At 40.0% G+C, this 13,576-nt stretch overlaps 1 protein-coding gene across 1 annotated transcript in view; it reads right to left on the minus strand.

The window, feature by feature from the left end:
* Positions 1 to 1,033: 1,033 nt before the first annotated feature.
* LOC145784559 (condensin-2 complex subunit G2-like) overlaps positions 1,034 to 13,576 on the minus strand; it is a 30,223-nt gene continuing 17,680 nt past the window's right edge. Inside the window, exons 18-27 of the mRNA XM_082596402.1 lie at positions 12,521 to 12,656; positions 12,123 to 12,238; positions 11,398 to 11,581; positions 10,744 to 10,856; positions 8,258 to 8,344; positions 7,850 to 7,995; positions 6,540 to 6,757; positions 6,234 to 6,280; positions 5,152 to 5,204; positions 1,034 to 1,366 (exon numbers count right to left, since the gene is read on the minus strand). Of these exons, the coding sequence (XP_082452528.1) occupies positions 1,333 to 1,366; positions 5,152 to 5,204; positions 6,234 to 6,280; positions 6,540 to 6,757; positions 7,850 to 7,995; positions 8,258 to 8,344; positions 10,744 to 10,856; positions 11,398 to 11,581; positions 12,123 to 12,238; positions 12,521 to 12,656 (1,134 nt within the window). The 3' untranslated portion in view covers positions 1,034 to 1,332. The remainder of the gene's footprint in view (positions 1,367 to 5,151; positions 5,205 to 6,233; positions 6,281 to 6,539; positions 6,758 to 7,849; positions 7,996 to 8,257; positions 8,345 to 10,743; positions 10,857 to 11,397; positions 11,582 to 12,122; positions 12,239 to 12,520; positions 12,657 to 13,576) is intronic.

Here is a 13,576-nt window from a genome sequence, read left to right on the forward strand (position 1 = left end):
AATTTGATTGCGGGAATCTTTATCCGCGGATTGGATACATTATGGCAGTCTCACATACAATACTTAAAAAGATTTTGAACGACTGACGCAGAGCTGGTTGATTGGTTTTGAATCTTTATCCTCAGACTAACAAAGCCTTGATAGGTTATTCCTGGTAGTTTCGCATACTTGTAGAGGCTCTTGATGGGAATTGATTCCATTCACTAGGTGCCGCTGAATGGAGAGCAGTCATGAAAAGTTGCTTAAGCGCACACCCCGAGAGTCGAACTTGCATCACGTGATCTTTAGCCTGGTGCGTAACCACTGAGTTAACGGGGCGGAGCTGACATAGTGAAGTTTTCGATTGTTGAAGAAGTAATATTCGATCCATTAGCCGCCACTGAACAGAGAGCTGTTCTTAAATGCGTTGCTCAAGCGCGCACCCTAAGAGCCAGCACTACTTCATGTTGCAGTTTCTTAGTGAACAGAAAGCAAGGGTCAGATACGAGTGGTCATGATTAGCCTAATAACGCAAATTCTGTGCAATAAAACGTAGGCGGCGAACACGCTGAGTTGAAAGGAATGTCACAACCCAGACAGTAAATCAGTTGCCTTTTTTTACATTTGATACAACGTCTGTAGACGATCGATGTAAAAAACATGACTGATTAGCTGTCTGGGAATGAGAATAACTTTGACCAAAAGCAGGTAGTCACGAGAAACTCAAGCTCCCCCCCCCCCGTATTTGAACAGCCCAGCATAACAATTTTGGTAAAAATTGGCGCATTTGACGAGAGTTGTTCCTTGATTTAGTCATCTCCTCGACCTCTTGGCCACCATCGCAGTCTTTTTCTGAGTTGTTTTAACTCACAAAAGCAGTGATTCGTTCATCTTCTCAGTTCAGTTCAGTCTGCGTGAAATCCTCGCGTGCTTGTGAAACATTTGAAACTTTTGTTTTGCAACAACGCTTCAACAACGAAGTGGAATGACAACACTTAGTTCATACTATAGGTGTAATAACAAATATTTTGTCAACACATCATGTTAGAATTTAACTGATCGGTTGTTGCATGACATAAGGCTGGTGTAGCCATGTCGGAATATCAAACGTGTAGCTTGTGGCATATAAGTGTATGACAAATGAGTACAGTGACTTACAATAGGCCTAGTTGCCAAAACATCCGCATTGTTTAACTTTTCTTCCAGATTACGAAGTGAGCGTTTGTTTGCCAAAGGCAAAACACTGCTTTCTGAGACAACGGGATCTGAGTGCGCACAATCAACTTGTTTTTTTAAAGAAACAAAATGGTGGACTGTGTCCTCCTCACAGCCTTCAGCTCCTCTTTCATGTCCTTAACTGCAGTGAACAGCAGTCTTTCTTTTGTATCTGCAAGACATTTATAAAGTGTTATACGATAGGATAACTTTGCATGGCTAAAATTAGTTTCAATATTTGTAATTCTTAAGACAACATTTTTTGAACTAATTCTTTAATACTACCCAAATAAGATTCAAACGAAAATGCTGCAAAGTTTTCCAAATGGTATCTACGTAGCTGAGCATCGACATCAGGAAAAGTGAGTTTTCTTAAATATAGGGGAGATATGGGATCAATGCACCAATTTCTACTTTTTTTGGTCTGTATAGTTTATTTTAGCATGAATTGCATTGAAAATTTCACAGCATGTACAGTTTACCGATATACATCACATATGCAAAGAATAATCACATTGAAATATTTTTTCAACATTTTTTAAGCTTCCAAGTGCAAATATTATGAGGAAAACATCCTATGAAAAGTTGTGAACTACAAAGGTTCATCAGTGATCACTGAACATTTACCACGCGTGACGCGTGGATATTTGTAAAAAATATAATTTTTGTTTCTCGAGTGGCTGAGAAGTTCTGTTGTAGAAGTTTCTGTTTACTTTATTTTAGCAAATCTTCGTGAAATTGAACAGGGAGCCAAACTTTTGATAATTGTGATCAAGTTTAGTTTCATGAAATTCCTTGCAATGGTTGTATTTGGTTTCACTGATTTCTACAGTTTCAAAAAAATGAATTTTTAGTTTCGATTATATATACATTTTTTCTTCCAAAATCAACGTCTTTGTCTAGTTATGTAATAGTCAGTGTTGCTCACAGACCAGATAGCAAGACGACATTTTAAAGAATGTCTAAGAACTTACTTAGCTGATGGATTTATTGCACAGCCAGAGCGTATCATCATTTCATGTGGGTATGCACAATGCACAGTACACCGACTTATTTGTGGATGGCCTGCTTTAAAATATTTTACTTAATTTTATCGTTTCTGGTGCATTCACCGAACTATGTTGTTTGCGTGTGAGTGTTGAATACCACATTGTTGCAACCATGTGGTCATTTACGTTGTTTTTACAAATTGCAAGTCTATGAACTTTGTTTCTCCTATTATAAATGCTGCAATTGTAACAGTATAACATAAGTTATCCATGTTGCTTTCGACTCCGCGTTCCAACCATGAAACAGGAGTCCCCCGGGAATTTTGAAAATTCTTAACTGAACGCTGCTCGCCGCTAAACTAAATTTATTGCATGTTACATCAACTGTAATTTTTCAATACTGTTTTATAGGACCTAATGCTATCATTGTGTAGCAAAGTCTGAGTAACAGCAAATTTGACGTCATTGCATTCGGTTTCCCTAATCCTGCCTCCATTGCATATGAGCAGAATAGTTGCCACTTGTCTTCAAAACGTTCCTGTTTTTTTACAATATAATCTAATTCTATGCAATCATCGATGTGCCAATGCGTATATGTTCGTTTTTTACATTATAGTTGCACCCGTAGATTGTTTCAAAACTTATTTATATTTTGTTGCACTTGTAACATCATAATATGGTAAGACCAATAAAATAATCATCAAAAAGTAAGTTACCGGTACGCCATTATTTTATTAGTCTGACGATAGGTTCTAGTGCAGACACTTTTTCGATTCCTTAGTCAATAATATTCCTGCCTTCACAATCAACTGATTAAATCGCTTCTTTAAATGCTAAGCTGCACTATTTACCCAATAAATAAGTAATAACATATGTATTGTTTGGTTGCTTCACTGGACATTTTGCGCTCCCACGACGAAGCTAAGCAATTTTTCGCTTTCTTAAGAAACTTGGATCGATATAATTCGATCGAAATTTGACTGGGTGTGATGCATAGCTGTTTTCCAAGCTGCAGAAGCTCTGTTATGGCCTGGGACTTTATTCCATCCATTAGGTGCCGCTGAATAGAGAGCAGTCCTTAGAACGCGTTGCTCAAGCGCACACCCCGAGAGTCGAACCAGCGCCGCTAGGTCTTGAAGCTTCTTCGTTCACGAAGTCACGCGCTCACCAACTGAGCTATCGGGTCGGACATACTAATTAAACTCGTCAACAAGATCGAGTTGAAATTGGTGCAATGACTTCTGTTGTGAAGTGCCCCGTTTCCACCAACGTTTTGCTCGACCAGTTGGTCATTAAGTTTTGTGACAGCAAAATTGTCAAAGGTCTCACAGCCGTTGAAAGTAAGTAGCCTAAAGTTGAAAAATAAATAAACTCTTACTTTAGCTTGCTGAGTGCAAGCAAAGAGCGAACACACTTCAACCAATATGCTCAACAATATAAATCATCATCGTGTGTCACACGACTGACTGCACACCACGCAATTTATCTTTGTAGGCAGCATTCAAGTTAACATCCTATTCGTTTTATTTGTTCAATAATGGTAGGTCAGCTAACGCAAATTCTGATGAAGAAACTAACGCAAAAGTAACCGGTTTTTACGTCTTTGCCAGCGCTGCTGACCATCGTCACTTATCTGCGCTTCAAGCAATTAGTCTTATCGTTTGATAATATTGTAAAATGATTGTACCATAGCCCAAGCCTTTATTTCCACAGAAGCAACTATGATTTGGTCTTGAATCTTCATCCTCAGACTGACAAAGCCTTGATTGGTTATTCCTAGTAGTTTCGCGCATTTATAAAGGTTCTTGACGCAGGGCCGGTTACCGAGACTGGCAGAGTGAAGTTTTCCGATTGTTGCCGGGAAATTATTCCATTCACTAGGTGCCACTGAATGGAGAGCAGTCCTGAAAGTGCATTGCTCAAGCGCACACCCCAAGAGCCGGGCACGTAACCGCTGAGCTAACGGGGCGGCAGATTTCGTCTAATATAGCAATAAGCGTATGATCTGGCTGGTTTCAAGTGGAGTTCACGCACGAGCCAGATATGGACTACCGGTATGCGATAAACGGTGCAAGTTCACTTCTGTACGGTAGTTGATTTCACTTCTGACCGTGTCAGCGACAAACGCCAAGGTCGATATGTGCAAACACTACCTGACGGCAACTTGCATCGGGGCTGATGAGCCTGTTACTAGTCTACCATACGACGTTGCCTATCCATGTTAACTTCCAATGATGACCGGAGACTGACAGGGCTGACGTGATCAATTTGATTGTGGGAATCTTTATTCGCGGACTGTTTCCGATTGTTGAAGTGTTGTTGCCGGGGAATTATTCCATTCACTAGGCGCCACTAAATGGAAAGCAGTCCTGAAAGTGCATTGCTCAAGCGCACACCCCGAGAGTCGAACTTGCACCGCGTGATCTTGAGCCGGGCGCGTAACCACGGAGACATAGTGAAGTTCGATTGTTGAAGAAGTAATATTCGATCTACTAGGTGCCACTGAACAGAGAGCTGTTCTTAAATGCGTTGCTCAAGCGCGCACCCTCAGAGCCAGCACTAGCCTACTTGATGTTGCAGTTTCTTAGTGAACAGAAAGCAAGGGTCAAATGCGAGTGGTCATGATTTATAACGCAAATTCTGTGCAATAAAACGTAGGCGGCGAACACGCTGAGTTGAAAGGAATGTTACATTCCAGACAGTAAATCAGTCGTCTTTTTTACATTTGATACAACGTCTGTAGACAATCGATGTAAAAAAAATGACTCATTAGCTGTCTGGAAATGAGAATAACTTTGACCAAAAGCAGGTAGTCACGAGAAACTCAAGCTCCCCCCCGTATTTGAACAGTCCAGCATAACAATTTTGGTGAAAACTGGCGCATTTGACGAGAGTTGTCCCTTGATTTAGTCATCTCCTCGACCTCTTGGCCACTATCGCAGTCTTTTTCAGAGCTGTTTTAACTCACAAAAGCAGTGATTCGTTCATCTTCTCAGTGAGCTGCGTGAAATCCTCGCGTGCCTGTGAAACATTTGAGACTTTTGTTTTGCAACGCACAAAATTGAAGAATTTTATTGACGGTTTTGTAACACGACTTCCTCGGCAATCTCTGCAACAAAGCAGCTAAAAAGGACGAATTTTACTTGCTGAGGTGTGCATAGGTTGGTTGGTTTTGAATCTTTATCGGACTGACAAAGCCTTGATTGGTCATTCCTGATAGTTTCGCATACTTGTAGGCTAGAGGCTCTTGACAATGACATAGAGCTGAAAACATGCCGTAAGTTCGTGTTCCAAGCAGTGCAAAAATCTCGAGAATATATTTGAACTGGCCTCTCAAACCAACAACATACTATTGATTGAGAAAGTCTCTTTGGAAGCTTAATGCTGACAGTTTCGCATACGTGTAAATGTAGACTAGAGGCTTTAAAACCACTGACGCCAGCCTAGTCACCGAGATTAACAGGGGTGAAGTTTCTTCTTGTTGAAGCGTTGTCTGCAGTAGCGTAGCCAGGAATTTTGAAAGGGGGGGGGTTTTGACGACCCAGCGGCGGGGGGTCTGGGGGCCCTCCCCCAGAAAATTTTAAAAAATTACTTTGAATTTGGTGCATTCTGAGAGCATTTTCAACAAAAATGTGGGTATGAATATGTTGCTAATTCCTGGCTGAGATGTTTGAATGTTTGGTATTGGCAAAACTCGCTCTTTTAATGCAGTTTTGTATAAAATTAGGCAATTGTTTTTTAGACTGAAAGCATCAATCTCAATATCGTGACGTCACACGCGTGCCAAAGGGGGGGTTGTAACCCCCAAAACCCCCTCCTTGGCTACGCCACTGGTTGTCTGTGAATTATTCGATCCACTTGGGATAGCTGGGTAGAGATTGAACTGTCCTAGAGATACGTTGCTTCTGCGCACGCCCCGAGAGTCAAATCATATCAGCGAGGCTTGGGCCTGTGTTTCTTCACTCATAAAGTTTGGCAATTATTATCCAACTGAGCTTTCAGGGCAGATATGTCAAAGTGAAAAGTTGTACTGCAGGGTGTGGAACTCACCTGTAGTTTCTGTAAACAAGTCCTCGCTGTAGCTGGATTTTTTCCATCTAAATGAATAAAATTACCTTGGCGATAACCGGACATGAAATGAAGATGCACATTGCACAACCATGCGTCAGGTCTGAAGTGATACTACCGCGAACTTGGTAAAATGAATCGAATTTTGAAAAAAAATCATTTTTTTTTCAGAGTTAATAAATCATCACTGGCCCCGACTGATATGGAAATCTTTGCATTTTTTATAAAGGAATTACGACCAAGCTAAAAGCTGCGCAACAGACCTGTGATAACCATTAGCAAACTCACCTTTAATAAGAACTTTCAGAAGAACTACACAAGCTTTCATCGCTGCGGCTAGTTTCATATCTCCATCAGGTAGTGAAGTGTTCGCAAATAACTCGGGGAGTGTATCACAGCAGATGTAATTGCATTCGGCGGAAGTGGAAGCGACCAGAGTTAGAAAACATGCGCAAAACTGAGGGAGGTCGGATATTTTGTCCCGAGTTCGATACTCAGAGATGATGCTGAAACAAAGTATAGGGCTTAAATGTAAAATATTTTAAAAACCTTGTACAGGAGTAAAAAGCAGTCTGAAGAGATTTTTGAAATTAGAGTCAAAAATACGTTTGGAGACACTTAGGGCCATCTCAGATTTAATTTGCTGTTGACCAGTGTAGCAATAGCACTGTGCGGGTGTAAAAAGCCTGCAGATAGTAACACTGTCTCGACCTTCGGATCTTATCAGCACTGTACCCGTATACCGGATAGATTGCATTGACATGTCATCATGTTCCGTCTCCGAGACGAAAGTTGGTTGTCAGTTGCTTCCACACGTCACGTTCTTCCGCTACTCTTTTTGCTTCTCCGATGCTTGACAGGTGAGCCCGCTGTTTTTCATCATCTCTCCAAGTTCGCCTCTTCCCCTGCACTTCTTTCCTTTCACCATACCTTCACTAACTAATTGATATAACTGTCCTGCCAATCTTCAGTTTTGATATGTAGCCTGCTGTATAATTGATAAATATGCACCTGTTTCTCGGCAGTCAAACATAGCAAAATGGCCATCTAGAGATGCAGACTCATTTGTCACGTTTTGATTACAACTACTGCTAGTGTCTGAAAACTTTTAAAAGTAAGTTAAAAATACGTCCAATCAAACTATAATTGAGTAATTAACAATCTGACTGAAATTAAGGAATCAAATTGCCTTCGTTTTTCGACGTCTGATGATGTTAAAACCCATTGTGTCACCTGGGACAGACAGTAAAGGGAAAATTGTGCAAAATATGACAAATCAGGCCTTATCTCTACATACATGGTCCATGACACAACACGATGGACATCTGCCTATCACTGTCAAATCTTGGTGCACTCGTCTGCCGAAGTTACACCGGTGTGGTTAGCGAAACACAACGCTCGCTGTTCTACTGTGTGGTGAGTGCTCAGACTTGTGCTGACGCCAGGAAGATTGCTCCTTTCTACATACACTACAATAAGTACCTCACGATATAATTATTTGCATTGTTTTTCATTAAAAAAAAACAGTAAATGTGAAACAGCGGAAATCCTTGGCCCAATTGCCATTTCAACGTTGCATCAACTTATGGTTAACTTACTTCATGTGATGAGCAATGTCAGCAAGGACGGCAGACACGAGTTTCCTCATCATGACATGGTGGATGTCTTTGGTCAGGTCGGAGGAGAGCTGGAACAAACAGGTCATGCAGCGACGAAGATGTGGGCGCACCTCCGCTCGGAACAACTGCCAAGATGAAAAAGATACGATTTCCAATAAAAAAGATTAAAGGACAAAAGTAGAATTGGTCAAATGGTCTGTGTGCAACCGTACATCCTTACAAGCTTCGTGCTCCTCATTTCCCCCATGTTCTTTGTATTGTTTGCGTTCATACATGCTTCACATGCTTTCACTTCACTTAAAACCAATCTTTTCTTAAGGATCACAAAATAAAACAATTCAAAAAGAACGTTTCAACGTGTATTGGTTGGTAGCTCAACTCCCTTACCCGATGAAACCCGTCCGGGTTGCTCCTGCTGTACGTCATCATAGCAAGGAGAATGTCGTCAAATATCTGCGCCAACGATTCCTTGGACTGCGCGAAAAAACAACTGTTAGCCAATATGTAGGAGGAGCGCTGAGAGGTCTTGGCATGAATTCGTGGTGCGATACTGATGAACCAAGCCTCATGGGCGAAACACGGTGTATACGCTGTCAATTCTTGAAGCACTCGCCTGTCGAATCCATTTTAGTAGATAGAAATAGGTCAGGTCAGGATACAATACAAAAGTTATCAACTTAAGGGATAGCCTGAGTTAAAGTATTTTCTACGGCACTACAAGAACGAGCAGCCAAGCGGATGACGACTGCATCATTTCACCATGGACTGTGAACCCATCTATATTAGGGTGGGTCGAAATTGGGACTTTTTCTCCGATTTCATTGCTACAAACTTTTTTTCTTGCGAGTAGTCATAAAACGACATTCCTGAAAGTTTGAGCTTGATCGGACATCGTCTTCATTTCTAAAAATCGCGATTTGTAAAGGTATCTGAAGCGATTTTTTCGAGGCTTGAAAATGCATTGTTTTTAATAGGAAGTTGTTTTCACGAGATTTGAAAACGTCATAACTTACTTAATTCTTATTGTAAAAAGATGCTTTATGCGTTAACAAATTCAATATAATTAGGAGAATCCAATTCATTATGTACTGACTCCGAAAAATGATGACGTCATTAAACAATAATTTGCAAATAACGATAAAACTGATAATCCTACATGCTTCATCTCTAAGTTATTTGATAATGAATTGATGTACTTTCCAAACATAAACTACATGCTGGTATGTCTCGAATTTTATCAGGCAAAAGTGAACAGCACTGCAATGATTTAAGGATATGCTTCGGTTCGTCTTTGTACAATGGTTCACATTTTATATCGAACCAACATGGGGCATATTGAACGACTATATGCGCAACAATTATTTTCAAGTTTTCTGCAATGTCACTTGGCAATTTGTGATCACTGATGTGTAGTTTGTAGCAAAGTGAAGCGAAAGTTAGCCACCGCGAATGATTTAACCGACCAATCTTTGCGTACATTAGTTTAGATGAAACATAGTCATTCCTAATGGCATTAATCTCGTACAGATACCTTTGATCAGTCGATAGATCTTTTACTATGTGCCCAGGTAGCAAACGATTTCCTGGCCCCATCTTCACAGGCACAAATAAAGGGTTGACTTCTTCAACTCTACTTAGAAGCTTCTCAATTGGCCTTTTACATGGTCTGTCATAGGGATTGTAGATCATAGGGATGCGAAACTTCATCCGCTTTTGGCTTATCCGCAACACTAGAAGGGTTACGTTTTTTTCTAATTTACAAAATATTTTACTTTTTATGGGTTATATAAGAAGAATTAAGTTGGTTTTAAAGTAATTTAAGGTTTTTAGTTGAAAGCAAGCCTGCAGTAAAGCGTAAAAAAATGTCAAATTGGCAATTGACCCTTCTAATGTTGAAGGAACAACGGAGTTGCGCGTCCCGTAATGTACCGTCCCTAGGTTTGTCACCACTGGTAGGTCCATCTAATGTAGCGAAGACGTGCCGAAGGAGTAACTGATTGGCTGCAACTGTGCAACATGCATATAAACCAACTCACACGATGACCAAGGCGTTGTTCCAGTCCAGTTATCACACCTGATTTAAATCTAGTGTGTACATTCACAGAATCACACCCAACTACTTTGACACAATGCACCATATTATATTTTTTGATACAGTCCATGAATGAGAACATTTGTAATATCTTCAGCTGTTCCTGATATTGGACTGACAGCAGTCAAAATTAATACTGATTTCCAGGTTTCTGAACAACACTGTAGTGTTCTTCGCGAACAAAAATGTTGCCACCTGTTCTTGATGCTATCTTGACAGTTTCATCTTAATAATGTAGATGACGTCATCAATTACGTCATCAAGTACCAGCATGATGTTTATGTTTGGAAAGTACATCAATTCGTTATCAAATAACTTAGAGATGAAGCATGTAGGATTATCAGTTTTATCGTTATTTGCAAATTACTGTTTAATGACGCAGTACATAATGAATTGGATTCTCCTAATTATATTGAATCTGTTGACGCATAAATCATCTTTTTACAATCAGAATTAAGTAAGTTATGACGTCGTTTTCAAATCTCGTACCTTTACAAATCGCGATTTTTAGAAATGAAGACGATGTCCGATCAAGCTCAAACTTTCAGGAATGTCGTTTTATGACTACTCGCAAGAAAAAAAGTTTGTAGCAATGAAATCGGAGAACAAGTCCCAATTTTGACCCACCCTAATCTATATACAAATGTAGCACATATATGTCATTAAAATTTGAAAGTATATTTCGCACGATAAAAGCTCAAAGTCAAATACTTTGTACCAAACCACACATAGTGTGGTATTACTACAAAAACATTCAAAATTGTTGGAAGAAATAGCTCACTTGATCAGATGGAACTTCTTGGCTATTCTCCGCCCAAACGTACAAAATGTTCCATTCCAGAAGTTGATGAAACAAGGCACACACATGACCGGCATAGTTTACAGTCTTCACACCTGGACAGAGAAAGAAATCGATACATAATTCAGGACATGACTAATTCCGGACAATAACTTAACCTCTACAAAACGCCATCCGTCTGTACACGTTGAATCAATGCAAAAACGAATGATGTTGATGTCTAGAAAGTTGTCACTTTTAACAGAAGAATGATGATGATCATTTCAACTGCAGACATAAAACTTCAATCTTGCTCACAAATCTCAACCCTTGTCGTTTGAGCCTGTATGACCGGCCATCTATCGAAAGGGTAAAATATCCCAATGTTAACATCTTGTGAAATAAAAGGTTGGACCATCCAAACGCCACAAGTTTTTACTTCGTTCTAAGCTTACATTGCGACGAGTCTTTATTTCCAGTGTTTGAACACGTCAAACAATGAACGTCACCATTTTCGTAACAATCCAGGAATGCATAAACTACGCAGCATAATCCTAGCCAGAAAATCCCGTCAGTTTTACATCACATTTAACGTCTGCAGACGTTGAATCAATGTAAATTTGACGGTTTTTGCAGGCTGGGCTACAAAGATCTCACCTGCTGAGGTAAAAGCTTCAAGAAAGCGGAGAGCACGATCCGCCACAGGTAGGCCAACCTCCAACAATGCAACTATGTTGGGAAACGCGACGTTAAGTGTATTCCTCACCAGCGCCAGCATGCTGAGTATGTTCTGGTTCTGAGGAATCGTTTGTGTCGTTGAGAGAATGGAAGAGTTGGGGTCCTAAGAGAATTCATTGGGCAATGAAGAGGGATTTTGTAAGATGTTGGTTATCTAATTTCCTACGAAGAGGATATTTACAGTTAAAACAAGAAAGCTTAAAATAAAATAGTCAAACTCGTCGTTCAGTACATGTTTCACAGCCTCAATGATAGAAGCAGTTTAGTTTTAGAATCTGTAAAGGACGTTTCTCCATTTTGACCTATATTGCTTTTATCGCATTTACAGGTCGTTTCTTTACTTTTAGCGTGTCACATCACAGGTTAAACAGTATTGTCGTTTTGCAAGATATAATTACCTCAGCTAGATCGACGATGCTAGTCTGTGAAACAACGAATAATTATGGGAATCTTTGTTCTCGAACTGAGAAAGTTTATACGAAGCTTAATCCTGGCAATTTCGCATATTTACAGAAACTACTGACACAGAACTAGTCACCTAAATTGACCGATTGCAGTTTCTGTTTGCTGCCCATTAAATTAGTCCATAGGTGCCACTGACTGGGAGCGGTGTGTTTTACTCATCAAGGTGTTGTCACACTTACTTCCATAGCCTGTGATGAGAGTTTGAGCTGGCCTACGACATCTGCTTCCACGCGTTCTAGGAGGACTTGAAGACGCTGTAACCACACAGAACAAGCACTTTCGTTTTCAGCTGAATCTGGAAAAGAATCGTGAACTATGAGACATGCTGAGGGGAAATTTTCCCTGGAGCTGTTTGCCTTGTTTCTAGGTGACCATAGGTACACTACAGAGATGAAAGCTGGTCAACCAAGGAGATAGCAAAAGAAGTGCAAAATGTTGACATTCTCACTTTAACTATCATTTCTAAGGAATAGACAGGTTAATTACAAATCAAAACTACATCGGCCTCCGGTCATGATTACAGAGTCACACGTTGGCAAGGCCTGTGTGTACATTGACCGCTATGAACCGAACCAACCTTGATGAAGCTTCGTATCCGCCAACTGCATGCGTCTAAGTAACTTGAAGTACGAGTCGAGAGAGTCTGTCAACATCTGGTCGGTTAGGGGAGGCCGGGAGGGGGCGTTACCATGGAGACGGGATACCAATTCGGCCTGAACAGGGAAGTAAAACTAATTAAAGGGACTGTAATTATCTAGACAAAAGATTAATTCAAGTCAATTCTTACTGAGAAGATTAATTCTAAATAATTAAAAAAACAACGAACATGAATCCTCGTTAATAAATACAGTAAAGAACTCTTGACTTTACGCCGTGGACCAAGTGTTCTTTACCGTACTTGATTCAAAATGGGTTGAATTTGGAACAGGAGCGGGTCGACGTTTCCACTACAACTGATACATCGTCCTATCAATATCAAGTCATCAATTCAAGCTCCTGTGACGGTGTGACAATGAAAAGATTTTAGATCGTTCACACGTAAAACAGGATGACCAGATAAACTGACGGCTGATCTGGTGGTATCACGAGGTCAGCATAAATCCTTCTGCATTGTGAGATGAAATGCCAGGAGGTTCACAGAAAACAAAGCATGGTTTGCGAGTGGCAGAAATTCGCGATAATTCCTTTCAAAAAGTAAAGCTCAACATACTTAGATTTAATTTTTACACTTCAAAAAGAAACAGCGTTTGCTGAATGTGAGTTTAGTTCATATATTTTGCTGCAAACTTTTCGTAAACTTACACTATTACATACGTTACTGAGCTTGCATGCTGAGAGTTATTTCAGTCAAAACCAGGGTTGTAGTGGGTAGCTGCCCACTACAGCCAAAAAAATAGCCCACAAAAAAGACCTTTTTTTAAAGGACTAGGCTAGATTTACAAAACTAGTGTTGCCAGATAAGGAATTCTGTTCCTTTAGGGAAAATTTCAATGCTGTTCAAGAAAAAATCTTATGGCGATACCTATGATGAAACAAAGCTTTTTAATAAATATTGCAAAGTTTGGATGTTCATCGAGAATGTTGTCTTTTCTAGCGTCAATTTTGTTGAAACTATTGCTAAAAAAAGTACTCA

This window comes from Aplidium turbinatum, chromosome 15 (assembly GCF_918807975.1).
Source record: "Aplidium turbinatum chromosome 15, kaAplTurb1.1, whole genome shotgun sequence".
NCBI classification, from domain to species: domain Eukaryota; kingdom Metazoa; phylum Chordata; class Ascidiacea; order Aplousobranchia; family Polyclinidae; genus Aplidium; species Aplidium turbinatum.